Here is a 21,404-nt window from a genome sequence, read left to right as displayed (position 1 = left end):
ACTGAGAAAACTGAGGGCTATATATACACAGATAACTTTGATGGAGTGGAATGGGGAACAGGTGTGTGTGTGATTATAAGTCTGGGGAGGTGCTTCTGGATAATGCAGTTTGGTGAGAGACTGGGGAGACCATGACAGAACCCCCCCCCTTAAAGGGGGGCTCCTGAGGCCCCCCCAAAAAAGAAAATTACAATAGTCCATGGTGGAGCCGGTGACCAGGGACGTGGCTCCAGGTAGGTGGTTCCAAGAAGAGGCTGGGGTCCGGAGGCCAGGGAGGCGGCTCCAGGAAGGGAGTGAGGTCTGGCAACCAAGGAGGCGGATGGTTTGGAGGCCTAGGAGGAGGCCTCAGAAAAGAGCAGGGTCTGGCAGCCAAGGATGTGGATCCAGGTAAGGGTGGCCGCTCAACTGGGGTCTGACTGGACATGGGCAGAAGACGGAGACAGAGGTGGCTCAGGAGACAGAGCCGCAGGAGTCTCAGGGAATGGAGTCGCAGGGGGTGGAGACAGAGCTATGGAAGACTCGGAGGGGCTGAGCCATGGAAGACTCAGGGGGAGCAGTGGATGAAGCCGCTGGAGGAAAAGCGGGCAGCGGCAGGGCAACGGCCTTCGTGGCCGTGAGCACTGATAGCAGCAGGGGAACGACCTCTGTGGCCTTGGACGCTGGCAAGGGCTGGGAGGTGGGAGCAGTGAAGTTGGGTTCCCACAGCCCGAGCAGGAACCTCTCCACCATGATCTCACAGACACGATCTACCACCTCCCAGAAAAACCAAGCCTTCAGGTCTCCCTATAACTCCCATTCCACTGGCTAATCTAGTCCAGACATGAAGAGATATATCAGAGATATATCACTATAACCCAAGCCCTGAGCCTCATCTAAGAGTGCCTTGGCATAAACACCAAAAGGGCAGTTGCCCTGATACCAATCCTCAGATTGCAGCCCAAGGTAGAGTCATGGAAGGCCGGTTCCTGCCAGACCTGAGCAGGAGTTAAGAAAATGTCCACTGCCTCCGCTGGGTCCAATTTTTGTGGTCAAGTCTTCTGACAGGTTGTGGAGGAAACAGAGTGACTGACAACAAGGAGTGAAGAACCCAAATACAGGAGATTAATAAAAAAAGGAGAACAAACAATCCAGATATACAAAATAATAACAATACAAATAAAAACTAAATTGAACTATGGCAACAATAACATTTAACTTGGAAAAAGGAAGTCAAAAACAGCAATGCTCACAGAGGGGTGAAACATCAACGAGACTTGACCAAGAACTCAGAAAACTGAGGGCTACATATATAGAGAAATTTGATGGAGAGGAATGGGGAACAGGTGTGTGTGGTTATAAGTCCAGGGAGCTGTTTCTAGGTAATGTAGTTCGGTGAGCGACTGGGGAGAGCGTGACATATATATATATATATATATATATATATATATATATACACACACACACACACACACGCACACACACACACCGATCAGCCACAACATTAAAACCACCTGCCTAATATTGTGTAGGTCCCCCTTGTGCCGCCAAAACTGCGCCAATCTGCATCTCAAAATAGCATTCTGAGATGCTATTCTTCTCACCACAGCATGGTTATCTGAGTTACCGTAGACTTTGTCAGTTCGAACCAGTCTGGCCATTCTCTGTTGTCCTCTCTCATCAACAAGGCATTTCCATCCACAGAACTGCCCCTCACTGGATGTTTTTTGTTTTTAGCACCAATCGGAGTAAATTTTAGAGACTGTTGTGTGTGAAAATCCCAGCAGATCAGCAGTTACAGAAATATTCAGACCAGCCCGTCTGGCACCAACAATCATCCATGTAATTATCTAATCAGCCAATCGTGTGGCAGCAGTGCAGTGCATAAAATCATGCAGATACGGGTCAGGAGATTCAGTTAATGTTCACATTAGGGATGTAACGGTTCTCGGTTAAAAACCGAACCATGCGGTTAGCCAACCACTGAAGTATTTGCTCCACGGTTCATCTCTAGTTTAATGGCGCATCTGGATCATACAGTTTGGCAAAGAAAATAAAGCACCAAATAGACATGCACAGTTGTAAAGTTCGCTAATGCACTTGTATGGCTCTGTAGATGGACAAACTCCGCCTGTGTTTCACATAGGTCAACTTTCTACAGAGAGAAGTGGTCCTATTAATTGTTAGTATGTTAAATCAGTTAATGACATCACAGTTTTGCATGCGTTAGTTGGCAAAAAGCCAAGCGGAGAAAACAAGCCAAAAGAGAGAAGCCCCTGCGTCATTCAAGTCTCCTGTCTAGGAACTTTTTCTTTATGCAGTCAATTACAACAGCGATAGTCAAAAAACATTTTCAAAACAGGCACTGTTTGCAGACATTGCTCGACGCGAGTGCCGTATATACTTGTAATACATCGATATTTGATTAGCTATTTACGCCGACATCACCTGAGGATATATAGCGCGTCGTGCGCACAAAGCCCCAGGTGAGCCCGAAACTGCACACAGACACAATCCCTTCTGTCTTTAAACAGGCACACGGTGCTAGTTCGGAAAGACATGAAACAAGAACTAAAGCGATCGGGGAGTTCATTGCCAAAGTTATATTGCCCTTACTCCGTTGATGAAGTTGTGGGATTTCCACGTATTATTAAAATACTCGAGTCACGTTACGACATCCATTCTCATATTAATTTTTATATAAAGTTTATTTCTTCTGTAGTGATTTACAGATTCCGAACGTTGGATATACGTTGAGTTGAGTTTGAAATGCACTTTGTGTTGATGCATGTAGCGTAATAATGCAGGTATTAAGTTAAAATATTGAGTTAGTAATTAGAGAAAGTTTTTTTAGTTAAGGACCCTAACAAAAATTCACTTTTTCTAATTACTAACTCAATATTTTAACTTAATATTACTATAGTAATATTGTAGTAACCATGACTGTAATAACAAGGACTGTTGGCACCATGGTTTTCTTAGCAGAAATCATGGTTTTGGTAGTATTAACCATGTTTTTATGTAGTAATACTGTAGTAGCCATATAGTAACCATGGTTTTACTATAGTAATATTGTAGTAGCCATGACTGAAGTAACAATGACTGCTGTCACCACTGTTTTCTTGGCAGAAATCATAGTTTTGATACAATTAACCATTGTTTTACAACGGTAATACTGTAGTTTCCATATTGTAACCTTGATTTTACTATAGTATTGTAAGCATGAGTAACCATGTTAATTTTGTGGTTACTATGATTTTACTACAAATACCATGTTTAAACTATGGTTACTGTGGTAAAACCATGGTGATTTGTAGTGAGGGCAAATCTCTTGAAGTGTCTGTTACCAAACAGAATATTTTTACTTCGGATTTGGCAATAATATTTTTTTTCGCCCTGAACATAACAAATACCGAACCGTACTGAAACCGTGACCCTAAAACCATGATACAAACCGAACTGTGAAAAATTGGACCATTACACCCCTAGTTCACATCAACCATCAAAATGGGGAAAAAACGTGATCTCAGTGATTTGGAGGGTGGCATGATTGTTGGTACCACATGGGCTGGTTTGAGTATTTCTGTAACTGCTGATCTCCTGGGATTTTCACGCACAACAGTCCCTAGAATTTACTCAGAATGGTGCCGAAAACAAAAAAAACATCCAGTGAGCATCAGTTCTGTGGACAGAAATGCAATGTTGAGGAGAGAGGTCAACAGAGAATGGCCAGACTGGTTCGAACTGACAAAGTCTATGGTATCCCAAACATTTCCTTTGCAAATAGAATAGAATAGAAGAACAGGGAGCCCTGCAACAGATGGCATGGTCCCCACAGAGCCCCCCACTGAATATTGAGTCAGTCTGGGATTACAAGAAGAGACAGAAGCAATTGAGACAGCTGAAATAGTTAGAAGAACTGTGACCACCTTTGCCTTCAAAACAGCACCAATTCTCCAAGGTACACCTGGACACAGTTTTTCTTGGTTGTTGGCAGATAGGATGTACCAAGCTTCTTGGAGAATTTGCCACAGTTCTTCTATCTATTTAGGCTGTCTCAATTGCTTCTGTCTCTATATGTAATCTCAAACAGACACGATGTTCAGTGGGGGGCTTTGTAGGGGCCATGATATCTGTTGCAGGGCTCCCTGTTCTTCTATTCTAATCTTTTCTATTTGCAAAAGTAATGTTTGGGAGTCTAACAAGTATATTTCCTATTGACACACTAAAGCTGAAGATATAAATAACCATCTTAAGGCAAATTGTTTTGTGAAACATCTTATGTGCCTAAGACTTTTGCACAGTACTGTGTATATATATATATATATATATATATATATATATATATATATAAACACTGGCTGCCAAAAGTTTGGAATAATATACTTTTATTCACCAAAGTGGCATTCAACTGATCACAACGTATAGTCAGGACATTAATATTGTGAAAAATTACTATTACAATTGAATTTATTTTTTCAGAACTTCTTAAACTACTATAAAGAGTTCTCATCAAAAAATCCTCCATGCACAACAATGATGGCATTGCAGATCCTTGGCATTCTAGCTGTCAGTTTGTTCAGATACTCAGGTGACATTTAACCCCAAGCTTCCTGTACTTGCCAAGATGTGGGTGTCTTGTTGGGCACTTCTCACGCACTTTACAATCTAGCTGATCCAACAAAAGCTCAATGGGGTTAAGATCCATAACACTCTTTTCCAATTATCTGTTGTCCAATGTCTGTGTTTCTTTGCCCATTCTAACCTTTCCTTTTTGTTTTTCTGTTTCAAAAGTGGCTTTTTCTTTGCAATTCTTCACATAAGGTCTGTACCCCTCAGTGTTCTCTTTACTGTTGTACATGAAACTGGTGTTGAGCAGGTAGAATTCAATTAAGCTGTCAGCTGTGGACATGTGAGGCATCTATTTCTCAAACTAGAGACTCTGAAGTACTTATCCTCTTGTTTAGTTGTACATCTGGGCCTTCCACATCTCTTTCTGTCCTTGTTAGAGCCAGCTGTCCTTTGGCTTTGAAGACTGTAGTGTACACCTTTGTAAGAAATCTTCAGTTTTTTGGCATTCCTCAAAACAATGATTGACTGACAAGTTTCTAGAGAAAGCAGTTTTTTTTTTTTTTTGCGGCAATTTTTTTCAAATTGTAATAGTAATTTTTCATGTTATTAATGTCCTGACTAGTAACAATTTCTTTCCATTAGAGCAAAATCTGTACATTATTCCAAACTTTTGGCCACTAGTGTGTGTGTGTGTGTGTGTGTGTGTGTGTGTGTGTATGTATATATATATATATATATATATATATATATATATATATATATATATATATATATATATATATATATAAATACATTTTTTTTTTCATTTTGTCATTTTGAAAAGAAAATGTGACTTCAATGTAAGTCTTTGTGATTTTCTTGCCCACTTTATCTGTGTCAAGTTAATTTTATAAATGAGCTTGATCACTTAGTAATAGCAAACCTCTCTGCAAAAAGGTGCTCGATTTGAGGAATCTTTCATTCTGTAACACATATCGTTAGGTGCCGAAGTTGAATTCTTAGGGTGAGGGGTTTAGAAAAAGTAAAAAATATAGTCTTAGCAAGCACCACTAAAAAAGTCTTATTTCAATGCAATAATAAAAGTCTTTGCTCTGTATATTCGATATCAGCAGCTTCGTGTTTACAATATACAATTCCTGGTGTACAATATACACTAAACCATATTATCATACTCTGTTCCTGTTTTCACTATATGCCCTATTGTACCTCATCTGGCTTACAACTTAAAATAAAACTTGACATAAAAGCATTTAGGAAGAGGAAGGCGTTCCATATGGCAAGACAAGAATTTCCTGTTGATGTACATGGGTGAATCTACTATACTGCCAACATCACGTAGATTTACACATTAGTTAGCTACTGGCTGCCATTTAAGGGACACTTTTTAGGCAAAGTAACTAATTGCAGGGGAAGTGCGACCGTGATGCACTACTATTAAATGTTTTCCTCAACAAAAAAAAAAAAACAATCCTTAGCCAATAGACTTCAACCACCTTGGTAGTTAAAGAATGGAGATCAGGCCCTTTTGTCTGATGAACTGAATGTGGGTTGAGATGTAGTACTGTAAGATCAGCTGCATCCCGATAACTCGAGGGCAAAAGATAGTGTTCTGGATGTATTTGGAAGGAAAAAAGTTGGAGGGCGCCCCCTTGTTAACCAAATACACACTTTACTTGCAAGACACATTTCAATACTTTTGTACTGCTGTAGACACATTGCATGCTGTGTGTGTGCTTGTGAATGCCTTGAATTCCTTACCATCTATCTCCTCATCAGTGGTCAGCTCATCGTTGGAGCAGATACTCAAAACATTCACCAGCATCTCAGTGACTAGAACAGCAAGAGAGTGAATTTGCGAATGAATGAAAATGTTATGCCACGATGTCAAGTGTAACGCTTGTGCGTGTATTATTAGCATTAGTGTTGGTGTTTGTATCTAAGTCCCAGATGGGAACGCATTTATAGAGCATAAAATCTGTAGACTGTTGTGGGGTAAATGGTTTACCTTTCTCCCCAACGAAGGGCAAAGACCAAGTGAAGACGTCCATGAAGTTAGGCAGCCAGTAGGGATGAGGAGAGCAGTTAAACTGACGGATGTTCATGACATTATTCTCATATTTCAGCACAGCAGCTAGAAAGAAAGAGATACAGAGGAAAAGAGAAAAGAACATGGGAAGGTGTGAAAAATCCAGCTGTATTCTGTCAAATTTTACATAAGAACTCAACACGGTCGAAGATGCGCACACATACACCAAGCCATCTGTTAAAATTGTCGGTATACCCTCAAAGAGTCCATCAGCCATTTTAGAGAGTCAGAAGAAAACTGCTTCTTTCCTACAGCTGTTCAACATACATCCACACTGTCTTTCTCAATGCTCATCACTCGAAGTCAGAGCGATTACAAATCTTCAGCAACACCTACATAGATGTTTCTTCAATTTCGGACACTTTCATGTCCCTGGGGTTGATTTTTATTAAAACAAACAGATTTCAACTATTTGCTTTTTGTTATAAGCATGTCTCACTACAACTGGAAACTTTTTAGCAGGCCTTCATTTATTTTTGGTACTATTTAAATGCCTTTTATGTATTGTTTTTACTGTTTTAGCCTTGTCCCAGACTTTTAACATTAAACTATTCAAATTTGTTATTATAAAAATACACATTATTTCATGTTTAAAATTATGATAATCTAAACAATGTGTGAAATAAACATAAACCTGTTATCTTTATTAAGTGAAAATTATTTCTATCAGTTGTTCAAAAGTTAAATGAATGTTCCGGGTATATACAAGTTAAGCTCAATCGACGAAATTTGTGGCAAAATACTGATTACCACAAAAATGTATTTTGACTCGTCCCTCCTTTTCTTTAACAAAAAGCAAAAATTGAGGTTACAGTGAGGCACTTAAAATGGAAGTGAATGTGGCCAATAAAAGTGATTATTGGCAATTTTTTAAGGGGTTAAAGGGAGAAATCTCAAGCTTATATTTTAATAAAAGCACACATTAATTCTTCTGTTAAAAGCTGTGTGTTATTTTAGCTGTAAAGTTTTTTATATTGTCATTTTAGGTATAACTTTATACACAAAAGGTTAATAAGCAATTTTATCACACTAAAATCATGTTAACATGCATATTGTTTATGTCTTGTGGCTATACTTTTGAAATAGTGAGTATTTTAACGTTTACGGATTGGCCCCCATTCAAATCCATTGTACTGCCTCAATGTAACCTCGATTTTTGCTTTTTTTAAAGAAAAGGACTGACAAGTCGAAACTGATTTTTGTGGTAATCAACATTATGCCACAAATGCTGTCGATTGAGCTGAACTTGAATTGACTCCGGAACATACTTTTAAAAGTGACCCACAGTTCAACACACAAAAAACTTATAATAATTATGAATAATAATTACAATTTTTTTTTTTTTTAAGTTAGTGTACTTGTTTATCAATTCAACAAAAGTGCCAGAAAAAGCATGCTTGAGATGAATTTTGAAAAATGTGAAGTTTGAAGAAAAAGAAGAAAATTCAAGACAAGTATTTTTTTTGGGCGTAATTTTCAAACAAGCCATACTTTTGCCAAATTATGCAAAAAGTGTGAAAATATTATTACATTTTGTGTATTTAGGATACATAAAATGTTAGCTAGGAAATTAGCATTAGCAAGATAAAGGAGGCTGCCATTTTATTTAAAAAATGTTAAGAATATCATTCCCAATACAGAATTAAACAATACAGAATTTGAGATGTGGTGGAAATGACACTGTAGTGGACATTCAGAAAACAAAATAAATAAATGGCATAAATCTCCATTGATACATTTACATACACTGACAAAAAATATTAATAAATATTTCAAATGATGACAAAAATAAAATATTGGGAGAATTAAGAAATCCACAGTGCTAAAAGAACCTTAAGTTAAAGAAACACCCACATATGGCTCTTAAGGTGATAGAAAGCCATTCATCTACAAAAAGGCAGGCAAGCTGATTGAGAGGAAAACATTATTTTGTTGTGTTGTGCATGTATGGTCTTGATATTGGTTGTAGAAAATTGAAATGGCTTTCTTAGAACTACCATGACTCGGGAACAAGAACCTGTCAACGTGATCAAAATAAATAAATAAGAAAAGAATAATAAAAGAATAAAAACAATTAAATATAATAATTATAACCTTGGTACTACCATGTTTTTGGACAAGTACCAAAGCAATACCATGGTATTCTCTGAAGTACTATGCAAATACCATGTTCCGGTGTATGAATATGGTAATCATTTTGTACCATGTAAAGACCTGTTTCAAAGTACCATGGTATTACCATCCGAAAAGGGAAAATGCAAAAATATCTCTATACATCACTTGACAAACCAGAAAATGTCTTCTATTTTTAGTATCTTTCATGTATTTTCATGAAAACAGAAGTTTCAATCTGCATGGTGGTTGCTCACTCCCTATGATCATCAATCTGTCAGTATCACCGTGGCGACCCATGTGTGTGTGCCCTAGATCTGCCGAAAGACGACACCGTGCATTACAGCCCATGGAGGGGGACTTTCCCGTCTCATCATCTTAGTAGTGTTTGAGAATAGCAAGTCGTCAAACATGGAGTGTAAACTAGCAAGTGCCAATCACATGTCAAATGCCAGACATAAAAGACCCTATGATACCATGAACATAAACGCGATGTCACTCACCATCTACTAACCATACATCTCACTGGCTTGTGTGCAATCTGAAATTACAACATCTTGTTAATTGGATAAAATATTATCTTTCAGCAGTTTATAATTAGGTGATGGTCCACATCGTAAATGCTGACTTTAAAGTCCACCCACAAAAACAGCACAGAAGTTTGCCTGACAAGAGGGAGAGAGAGAGAAACTCATAACTCTCCTCCAAACAATATACCTATTTAATTAAGGGTTTAATTAAAAATGTTTACAAGGAATTACTGAGAAGTGAAGAGGAAAAGAAAAACATAACACATGCAGTTCCACACACTACCACTAGATGTCTCTGGTGCACCCTTAACACTTTCTACATTCTAAATCACTTTTGTGACTATAAACTGTATATTAATATCACAGGCCCATTCTGCATATGAAGGACAATCTGTGTTGGATCAGTTGATCATAAATTATTGTTTGAAATGGGTCTGCTTGGATACAGAAGGGTAAGGCAAGGCGAGTTTATTTATGTAGCACATTTCATACACAGTGTTAATTCAAAGTGCTTTACATGGAAATGCTAAAGAAAATAAAAGATACATAAAAGTTAATTTTGAAATTACTTAAGAACAAGAAAATAAAAATAAGAATAAATATTAAGACATAAGAATTTAAAAATAAGTTTGGGGTGCCACTTCAGAGGAAATGCTGAACAGGTGTCCCAGGGATCCGAAGGTCAATCAACCCGTGACACTGAAACTGCCACTCTATGACCTTTAATAACCACTTCCTGAGGTCCTAAAATCTATTACCCTGTGATCTTGAAGCGACTACTTCAGTAGTCTTTATGACCCCCTACCTTTCTTGTTCAGGTGTTTCCACCAGGTACTGTAAGTGAAAGACTGAATGAGAACAACCAGGCCAATGGTATATGGGGCAAAAGATGTTTTTGTATGAACAATCACTACTCTACACACAGGGATGCCTCACCTTTTGAATGTCCATGACTTTTCCAATTGTTTGTGAAAACAAATTCTCTTTTACAGAGACTGCACTCACCAAGAGCCAGTTCTAGCCAATGAAATATTTTCAAGTCAAGCATAGCTAGAAAAACAACAACAACAACAACATGATATTCACTATAGAAATTTCCATGGCTTTTCCATGATTTCTAAGAATTACATTACTTTTCAGAGCCTGGAAATCACCTTTTTTTTAAATCCCTGATATTCCCATGGGAATCCTGAATATCTAGTAGGTAGAGACGCTTTAAGTGGCTGCTTTTTAAAAGCACAAACAGTATATTCCATGTAGTCTCTCAATTAAAATGAGGTCATAAATATATTTGTATAATAATAAAGACAAAATGTTGTTTAAATAGTTGTACATGAAGCATAGCATGTCTCACCATAGAACACTATTTATACAATCACTAAATGATTGCTAATTAACTTGGCAAGCAGTTTTAGAGAAATTTAAATATGCAGATAAACAGCACTTGTTATATATTTTAATAACTAATTATCATGTTTCATTTATGATGACATTTCCAGGGAATTAGGAACCTAATTTCATTTGTTTGTAAACTTCCAGCACTATAGCCGCAATAAAAACCGGGTTGTTGAAATCTGTTCCCAGCGGACTCTTCGGTGTGTGGAAGTCCCATGTGAGAGCCACAACCACGTTGAGGAGGAAAATTTTCCTCTTTCCATCTGGCATCATAACTTCATCCTGTTCTTCATTCCAGCGCACACATTGCCCACAACTGACCCTGCTCTGCCAAAACCTTTCAGGCCCACAGAGGAAGCCCAGGCTTTCCCAGTGACCCATGACACCAACAAGTAAACACAATACTGCCTTACAAATGCAGCAACTACACCAACACTGAAAATGAGAAAAATGGTCTCAAATTTCATTGGTTTTAATGTGGATTTCATAGTTACTGCAATTTCTGCACTGTTTTCTCTGAATCTGAGCACAGTTGATACAAACCCGTCTGTCACAGGACAGATCATTGTCTAAGAGACCTGATTTCTGTCATAACTAAATTTTGACAAAATGTATATTTGAAGGGGCAGAACAGTTTTATCTAAGATACTTGCTGCTATGTTGTCATGGTAACATGTCTCATGCTATGGAATAACACAAAAAGCATGTAGTATCAAAATCATAAACCACAGCATTATATTTCTCTGAAATTAGGATGCTCGCTTCAATATCTGGCAACAGCCACAAAAATGATCAAAGCGTGGAATCTGCGGTAATTCTTATTTAGCCTGTGTCATTGACAGATGAAGGAACCCTATGCTTTTTTATCAATACCCAGAATGAGCTCAGCAGGTTTCCAGAGACATTGTCCACTACCCCTGTGGCTTTCTGCAATATTCTTCATTATGAGACCTAAATGGTGGCTACGCTTTCATTAGTGACACTAGAAAACCCTGGCAAACCATCACTGAGCCGGCTGTCTTATATCTGTTGCTCTTCGTGCTTGGTTTTGCGTGCCTTTCAGGGGTTGCTTGATTGACTCTATTTGCACAGTCAGGGCTGTGGCACTCATGGTCAAAGCATGATAAATGGCTGGGGGCTTAATCTTGCAACCCCTGAGCGTGATGGATAACCCGGGAATCCCCCCATCCTGCTAGATTTACAGCAGTGGTCGATTGGCCATCAATCTCCTCGCAAGCTCGCGTCCAGACTCCATTTGTGTGGATAAAAAGGTTCGATCTTCACTCCTCCTTCATATTCATCTGCTTAATTCACATATGCTGGTCAAGCAAGACCCTCAGATTAAAATGCTGAGGATTTTAAAATGCTCATATTTACACTAGGGCTGTCAATATGTTAATCAAATCACAAAAGAAAACCACTCCAGAAATAAACAAGCTGTTTACACAAATAGACTATTATCGAGGGTTAGATGAAACCAAACAGTTCAGGAATGTTGCTGCAATGTACTGCATCTTATAATGGCATTACAGCATTAACTTTTATTCACCAGTGCAGAGGGGAGTAATTACTAATGCATGACAAGCTATTTTAAGCTCATTAGCTTTGACTTGGTAAATCATGGATCAGATGTTTAACTGGTGAACTATTAGAGAGCCAAAAGTAAACAACAACTAAGGAGCCAAGCAAGGGCGTAGCAGCCGCGGGGGATGTGAGAGACATGTCCCCCGCACTATTTGAAAAGGTGATTCGGTCCCCCAGACTTTTCAAGCTAAACCCATACCGAGTCCAAATGGTGGATTTGTACAGTGTTGGGGAGTAGCTAACTACAAGTAGCGATGCTACTAACTTAACTAAATTTTTCAGTAGCTTGACAGTAGCTCAGCTGCTTTTAAAACAGTGTAGCTTTTCCAGTAGCAAACTACTTTTTCAAACAGACACTTAAAAAAAAGAAAAGAAGCATTTTCTTTAAATACCTCTAGATGCCCATCTGAAAGACAAAAGTGCAATTTTAACAAACTTCTACACTGTTTTATGTTCTATTACAATAAGTTTTATAACAGAGAACCCAAAAAGTATTTAGATAATTGGATACTTAAATACATGCATAAAACGGTATTTATGTCATTGCATTACAGAGTAAAATAGCAAACCAAGAAGCATTTATTTAAAAGAAAGATGGGACAAGCAAACTTTTCAAGTAAAACAACACTTTGTGGTTGTCAAATATTAGTGGAACATATATTTAATGTGATTACACTGCTAGGTAACTTGCGTGAACTTGAGAGGAACTAATTTGTCAGAATACTTGTTGGGACCACTTCATGTCTATCTTTGTTTTATGAAAGGACAACCATTGGAGCACACTCATATAGTGTTGTCCTTAATCTCAAAACAGTGTTTTAACTGTGTACTTGGCATGAAGATGTAAAATGAAACCTATAGGCAGTGTGAGGAAAATATAGATGGAGACATATGCCCACCCAGACCTGATGCTGCTGACAGACACTGAGCACATAATGACATCAAGGTCTCTGTGGGTGTGTTCCGCAGTGTGAGAGAGTATACTCTGTACTGTACCGACTGATCCATCTTCACCTATTCATAATCTGCAAATGGACAAAAGTGCAGCCTGGCAAAATCGCCTCCTCTATGGCTTTCTCTCACTCTCTCAAAGTGCTGACTAACTTGCTGCTGTCCATCTTGCAGCTCAGTGGGGAGACTGCAAACCACACCAGGACTTCTGGCCCGCAGTCAGCTCACACACACTGTACATCAATCAGACATATGTGTGCATAATACCTTTGTTATTGTAGACATCTAAGTAGTTGGGAGCTGAGAAGATAGTGATGAGAGAAGGGAAGCCCGTAGTTTGACTCTTTCTGTACATGCGATACCTGTAGACAGAAAGAACATCATCAATTCCTTCTTTTTTTCAGGTCTCATTACATAAGGGGTGCAGTCTTAAATGTTGCTGTGGTTAAATGTTGTTTAATTGCCTGTTCAATCTCTTCAATGACTGGTCTAAATTCTCTATATTAATATTACAAAACAGTGCATCACCTCATAGTTGTTGTAGGGATACAGGATGGTAAGACTGGTATTTGTTGCATAGATGGATCAAGCAAGTTTGCTTTATTCCTTTATGTTTGAGTATGTTTGTTGTTTGGTAGTATCTATGTATTAGTTTATATGTATTTTATTTCATAAACTGTGTATAAAAACAAATCAAACTGTGGTTGGTAGGGGTGCACAGAAATTTTGGCCACAAAAAATATTTGGCTAAAAGAGGATGGTTGAAAATCTTGGTCGAAAATTGTATTAGAAACAGATACTTTAAAATCCAATTTTTTGAAATATTTAACGGCTAATAAACGGTTACTTTATTAGCACTTTTTTGGGTAAAGATGTGCTTATATTAGACAAAAGTACATTTTAAAATCTATAGTTTATTTAGAGGACATTTTATAAATATTATCCAATATTTTTAAAGTTGTTGGAGTCGTAATGTTATGGTAGTAACGCCACCTGATTCGTTAGAATAAGTGCGATCACTTAGAAAAATAGAATATTTAGAATTTGTTCAGTTCAGCCATGACAACTCGGAAAGATTTGGCATTTTAATGTGGTTATGACATATTCGCTGCCACGCTGCTGCTGCAGAGCAAATACGGAGACTTGCTACTGCTAGAGCATACACAATCATATTGAGTTGAGCATGTGGACATGATCCTGCTGCTGCACAATTAAACAAAAATCAAGACACACTGCATCTAGCATGTATGAACATGCTGCTGCACAAATAAACATACAAACAATGTTTGTGCTGGGGTGGAGGTGGGCTTCAGAGAAAAAGACTTTAGCAGCACGCTACAGTGAAACTGGCTTATCTGCGAAACTGAGCTATTTAAATGTTAGACAAAAGCCGCTTTTCCACCATCTGGCCAAACGGTTCTGAGTCCGGTTCCAGTAGCATTTCCACTGAAGCATGGTCAGGCAAGGCACAATTATAAACCGTTCTCGGCATGGAATTCTCAGCACGGTTAGCTAACCGTGCACAACCATTCTCAACCGTGCCCTGTGGAATGGCTTTAGTATGTGCCATCAGTTGACCAACGCCAAGGTAACTTACAGCGCTTTCAGTTGTTTCTAGCTTGCCAAGTTCACTAATATTTGGGTGAAGTTAATAAAAGTCAATGAAAAAAGCGTGTTTAGTGTATCTTCATGATTTTATGATGATTTAACAAGTATTGTAGCCTTCATTTATTTTTCTACACATCTTTTTCATCAACAAGGTAGATTACTAGCTCATTAAAACTCAAAATGAATCAATATATTCTCAAACTATTTTCATATAATACTTATATAATAACTTGTCAATAAATATCCTTTTTAGATGGTCTGGGAACTTTTACCTTTGTGTGTTTGTGTCCGGTGGCATACACAAACATTCAGCAAATGATGATAATCCTCTTGCTTTTTTCTCATTGCTTTCCTTTTTGCAACATGGGCTGTGTTTTTCGTAGTATATTAGCAGAGAAAAATCAAGGAAAAAAGCAGTCCTAAAAACTGGAACATGCGATCATCCTCAATAGCGCAGTTGCTCCAACGTTTACCTCTCACGCCGTCACCAAAATACAGATCTGCTACGTATATACTCCTGATTTCACAGCACTACATTGGAAAAAGAGAGCATAACCCTGGCAACTGGCCTGGATCAGCATGGAATGGTAAAATTTTGCGACGAGAACTGTACGGCCCGATGGTGAAAAAAGAAAAGGCTAAATATTGGGACTCGAGTTGATTGGCTACCTGATTACTTGTCAAAGGAGCAAATGGCTTACAACATGCGAACCGACTGGCTTAACATGTCCCATGTCACAAACTTATCAGCTTGCGCCACGTATGGTTCATAGCAGAGCTTTGGTCATTTTATTTTTTTTATTTTTTATTTTTTAGCTATTCCATGCATTTAAAATAACTTCAAATAATAATTTTCAGTCCAGTGTGTCCACAATTTTCAGTTTCGGCCAAGAATTTTAATTTTGGTGCATCATTAGTGCTTGGTCGCTTTACATGTTGTCGACATGGAGTCATTCTGGTTTTTGGCAGAATAAGCTGCAAAGCAGAATTTATGTCGATAGTCAAAAGTCTGGCAATTGCTTATTTGCAGAACTAATCATCACCTATACCATTATCACCAGCAATAAGCATCTCCTCCATCATAAATTTCATAGTCACAAACCATGTTTCTAACCTGATTCGTGTAGCAATCATCTGCAATACTTTGAATAATTTCTCATTCTCCTGTATGGTGTTAGTCTAATAATTAAGGATCTGTGCTGGGCTGTAAATACAAAGTTTGCAGCGCTGACTCTTAAGCTGGGGTTACTGTGATCTCAGCCCTTCTGTTTCTACTGCACTCTTTGAGCAAGACATCTCACCTCAGCTTTGCTCTAGGGGGACTCTACCTGCAATCAGTGCACTGTAAGAAGTTCTAAATCAAAAGTGTCTACTAAAGAGAATGTAGCTTGCATTAGTATTGCTCTAATTTTCACCAACCTGCTGTTATAATCAGGGACCAAGAGACTGGCAGAGTACAACATATACAAACAATGAAATTGGACAGCAAGCTCAAGCAAACAGGCCCCTTCTTGTAATACAATACTTTAAAGACTATTAAAAGTATTTCCTTCAAGTAGAAAGCACAAACTCACTTTGTTAGCATGTTCCTACTGTATACATGGAATTCAATGATTCTCGGCTGTATCGGAGGGGATTGCAATGGGAAAGTGCTGATAGTCAATTAAAGGCAGCAAAGCTTTAAGCTTAAAGCAACTGGAAAATTAAACTGTGGACAATGTACATCAGTTTCATCTTCAATGCCAATGAATTCATCTTGTTTTTATATTCAACATGCACATTAAATTATCACAATAGAGGATAATTATCTCATTCAAAGGGCATGATTTACAAATCTCATAAAGATAATAAAGAAGCAATGTTTGTGTAAGAGATATCAGTCTCTGAAACTTAACCAGTTGCTACTGACAACAAAGAAAATAAATTATCTCTAAAAAAAATATAAGATGTATGCTGTCAAACTTACCCCGCATCCTGTGCTTCATGGGCTCGAATGATAGATAATAAGTTGTTGTGTTGTAGAAAATCACACACAGCAGGATAACTGGAAAAATGAGGAAAGGGGTGTTGAAAATAAATAATGCTGGACTATACAGCTTGAAGGCAAATGGATTTGGCTACCACAGTTTAGTTCAAGGATGCAATTTAATTTTAATAATGTTCATGAGACAACAACTCGGACAAATTCATTACTGTTTCATGAAGGAAATTTTAAAACGGTACAATGTATGTCTGTTAGGGGTAAAAAGAAAATAAATAAAAATGACTGTATACACAGCATAAATACTTTATGGATAAAATACCTCCTGCATTAAAGGACAACAAAACTTGGTCATACATTTGTACAACCAAAAGAATCTACATTTAAACATTTTGTGGTAAACATTTCTGTATAGCGATTTGCTAAGCTAAGCTGTCTTTAGCATACTATCTCCTCAAGCATGACGAGCTATAAACATGAGCCTAAATGTCAACGAGAGAAACATGGGGTGGGATACATAAATATAGGCTCTAATCAATAGTAAATAAAGCCAAGTCTGTTGCTTCCTTGTATGTTTAAAGTCATCATTGGCATTAGTTCATTGATAAAAATTAACAGATACGGTTTCAATTAAATGGATAGTTCACCCAAAAATGAAAATTCTGTCATCATTTATATCCCCTCATGATGTTGCGAAATCATATAGCTTCTGAAAACACAAAAGGACATGCTAGGCAGAATGACAACCTCAGTCATCATTCACTCTCATTGTACGGAAATAAAATATGCAATTAAATGAATTGTGACTGAGGCCGTCATTACGTAACATTCTGCTGGACATCTCCTTTTGTGTTCCATGGAAGAAAGTAAACTATACAGGTTCGAAACAACATGAGGGGGATTAAATGATGACCAAATTTTCATTTTTTGGCAAACTATTCCTTTACGTTAACAAGCACCAGCTCTATAACTACCATAGAGGAACACAAAAATTGCAATTTATATTGCTATTTCACCAGAGCTTCAAAAATGGCACTATACTGACATTCTAAAAGTCTAAGTCAGTAGGACCTTTTAAACACACTGACACATGCCTTGGTGAATAATGTGCTTTACCGAATTACCCTTGTGGCCCGAATAAAATTAAACTTCAAAATAAAAAATAAATAATAATACTACTATCTCGGATAGAGATTTTCATTTATGAGGCGTTAATCTAAAATGAACATATTTAGATAAATACTGGATAAGTAGAGCTAATTTTTTTTTCTTTCAAACAGCTGTTGAAGATTAAATTTACCATCCATAAATATTTCATGGCAGCTATGAAACAGCATTTTTTCATAATTACATTTCATTATTTTCCCTTACAAATATCCAGCAAACAGCACAGGTCATTGTTTCACCTGCTGCATCATATTCTAGATAATCTCTAAATGAAACTTCTGTACATATCACTGGAGGATGAAAGACCCATGATTTTGTTTCTCATATTTTTGTGTTGTTGGCTCAATGGCAGGAATATATAGTCAAATGGAGTTACACAGTTATGACAATAAAAGAAAACTAACTATTGATTTCCTAGCTAAATGTCTGATGGTAAATATTCCACTGAGGTAGAAGCAATTTGAAAGATGTGCAATATTTTCTTAAGAAGAATGGTCTACTGTAGCTTTTTGATTTGATTTGCTTATATTGAGAGGCTCACATTAGCTTTCTAACATTGCAATTTAAATCATGCATTATGCTTTAATTCTTAAAGTTAATGGCCAGTAACGGTTTCATTCACCCTCCAAAGCCAATTTTTACTGGTGCTTGATGAGTGTTAATTTAGGTTAACAGCACTTCAATGAAGCATATGTACCCATTTGATGTGAGATTTTGTGAGTTTGTGTTTCAGTTTAAGATGTGCTTTTCACGGACCTCATGTTTTAAAGGCAGGCCTGTTACTACTCCCTTGCATCTAAGGTGTCAACAGCTTGCAATATCTTTTGTTTAGCCAACAAAAGGTTATATCCAATCTTCCAAGTCCCATTTAGTCCTATCAAAATTATATAACCTTCTTTAAAATAGAGCTTATCCTATACAATAATTCCTTTCCACCAACAGAGTGATATTTCCATCAGGCCTGCTGGGGGTGGGGTTGTTTGATAACTGAATTCACACAGCCAATTCCACTCTGCTGCCATTCTATAGCAGGCAGGCATATGACATTTACTCCTTATTGAGACAAAGTCGATATCAAATATAAATTATCTTTATGTAGCAGTCACTAGCAACTCAAACAGTACCATTGGATAATGGGTCTTCCTCTATATATTCATGCTCATAGACCCATCTGGGCTATTTCAATTCTATAATAGGGAGATGTAGATGAGGGAGAAATGTCAAGCCTATTTACTAGGCAAAGGCAATACAAAAGCCTAAAATGCTGCACACAAAAGAAAATACACCTAATCATTTTACTTCACCGTAGCAGTCCATTGAATTTGTTGTACTTGTGTCAGTTCGCCCATTTAAGTCATTATGCACATATTACACACTGCAAGCTATTACAATGAATTCCCTGTCTAGGGTTGCAAAGTGTTTAATGTTAAAAACTGTAAGTGTGTGTTTGTAGACTGAGCCTGCTAATGACCATAAGCATTGCATGTCATTGTGTAGAGTGCTCTCTGTTTTGCTTTTATCGATAATGGCTTGATAGGTTTTTTGGTACCTGTAGAAATAGGAGCAGCCTCTCACTGTGTTGTGTGTGAAATGTTCCTGGGTCTTCTCGTTGCCAAAGTCCTCCAGCGGGTCCGACCAAAGCAAGTCGCACATTGGTCCATATGCGGGAGGCTCTTTGAATCTGTCTAACTGGAAAGAACAAATACACTATATACATTCAAAAGTACTACATGATTAAATCATGCAGTGGAAAACAGAAAATAAATAAGTCATATGGTAAAAACACAATGGGGTGAATTCACTAAACAGCTGTGGTAGGCCCTAAATGTGCAGAAATGGCACTGTACCATGTTTATATTAAGTCACTATCATTCTTTAAGCACAAACACACCTTTGTCCAAGAGAAATTAGGCTAATTCACAATTGTAATTTACAAAACTCAGCACTATTTCCAGACGCAACTTTTTCAGCTGTCTTGGTTCCACAAGTATTTTTTTTTCCATTCATTTCTTCCATAGGGATATCATGCAATCCTTTATAAAAGAGTTCTAAGCCATGAACCAAACCAACCAACTCTGAGGTAAATCACGCCATTACAAACTTTGATGTGAAGCAAAAACTTATTTGAAAATTGGACAAAAAGACAACGGTACAAGACTGTTTCTCATGGGGGGCATAAACTACAATGCCATAAAGCATTGCGAATTACATAATTAAATTAAAAATGATGGAAAAATATAAAACTATTGATATTTTAATTTTATTGCAAAATATTCAGACATTTGCAAATATTTATGTAGTTTGAGGATGTAGAAAGACTACATACAAAGACCAACTCGATTGTGTAATTCACAGAAAGTCATGCGGGTGGGTGGTCGTTGCAGAGGCAGTGATTCTCTGATTGGTAAAGCGTTTCTCCTCAGGATTATGGGTAATGTAGTTCTCAACTAGGAATTACTGCTATTAAACAAAATTTCTTAAAAATTAAATAGAAAAAATGCAGATTATGGCTTCAACAGAAGCATATGCCATTGATTAACAACCTCTGAGCTAATGGTAGATAAGTTCACCTATGAAAAAAAAATAAAAATACATTATACATTAAAATTGCACTATTCCCACCCACAGAAAGTGGCAGTAACTGGAATTTTATTCAAAAGAAAGGTTTGCGTACATAATGGCAGCAGTAATTTATGAAATGACGACTAAATGATGGAGAAGAACATTATAACAGGGCATATACAGTATCAAATGCACCGTGCAGTCAACTGTACTTTTGGCATTTTAAAGAGCCGATTTATGTGTTTGGATTGCAATGGTGAAGCGATGCTGTAAAGTCCAGTAAAGCTTGCAAGATTGCGGTAGTTAGGTTGAAGTCATTAAAAAGAAATTTTAACCACTCCACAGATTTCATATTAATAAATTATGGTTTTGGCAAGTCGTTTAGGACATCTAGTTCGTGCATGACACAAGTAATTTTTCCAACAATTGTTTACAGACAGATTGTTTCACTTTTAATTGACTATATCACAATTCCAGCAGGTCAGAAGTTTACATACACTAAGTTAACTGTGCCTTTAAGTAGCTTGGAAAATTCCAGAAAATGATGTCAGTCCTTTAGGCAATTAGCTTCTGATAAGAGGTGTACTGAATTGGAGGTGTACCTGTGGATGTATTTTAAGGCCTACCTTCAAACTCAGTGCCTCTTTGCTTGACATCATGGGAAAATCAAAAGAAATCTGGCAAGACCTCAGAAAAAAAAATCCACAAGTCTGGTTCATTCTTGGGAGCAATTTCCAAATGCCTGAAGGTACCACATTCATCTGTACAAACAATAGTACGCAAGTATAAACACCATGGGACCACGGAGCCATAATACCGCTCAGGAAGGAGACGCATTCTGTCTCCTAAAGATGAATGTAGTTTGGTGTGAAAAGTGCAA

General features: G+C 37.5%; 1 protein-coding gene across 5 annotated transcripts in view; it reads right to left on the bottom strand.

The window, feature by feature from the left end:
* The window catches only part of LOC127434567 (protein phosphatase 3 catalytic subunit alpha-like), a 150,640-nt gene that overhangs the window by 19,284 nt on the left and 109,952 nt on the right, over positions 1-21,404 (bottom strand). For all 5 annotated transcript variants that reach the window (XM_051687421.1, XM_051687505.1, XM_051687583.1 and 2 more), the window contains 5 exons: positions 19,512-19,651; positions 16,781-16,858; positions 13,474-13,568; positions 6,554-6,679; positions 6,307-6,378 (listed from right to left, as the gene is read on the bottom strand). In XM_051687421.1, coding sequence (XP_051543381.1) covers positions 6,307-6,378; positions 6,554-6,679; positions 13,474-13,568; positions 16,781-16,858; positions 19,512-19,651 — 511 coding nt within the window. The remainder of the gene's footprint in view (positions 1-6,306; positions 6,379-6,553; positions 6,680-13,473; positions 13,569-16,780; positions 16,859-19,511; positions 19,652-21,404) is intronic.

This window comes from Myxocyprinus asiaticus, chromosome 1, assembly GCF_019703515.2.
Source record: "Myxocyprinus asiaticus isolate MX2 ecotype Aquarium Trade chromosome 1, UBuf_Myxa_2, whole genome shotgun sequence".
NCBI lineage: Eukaryota > Metazoa > Chordata > Actinopteri > Cypriniformes > Catostomidae > Myxocyprinus > Myxocyprinus asiaticus.
The sequence above is the reverse complement of the archived record's forward strand: the minus strand, read 5'-3'. Positions and strand labels throughout refer to the sequence as shown.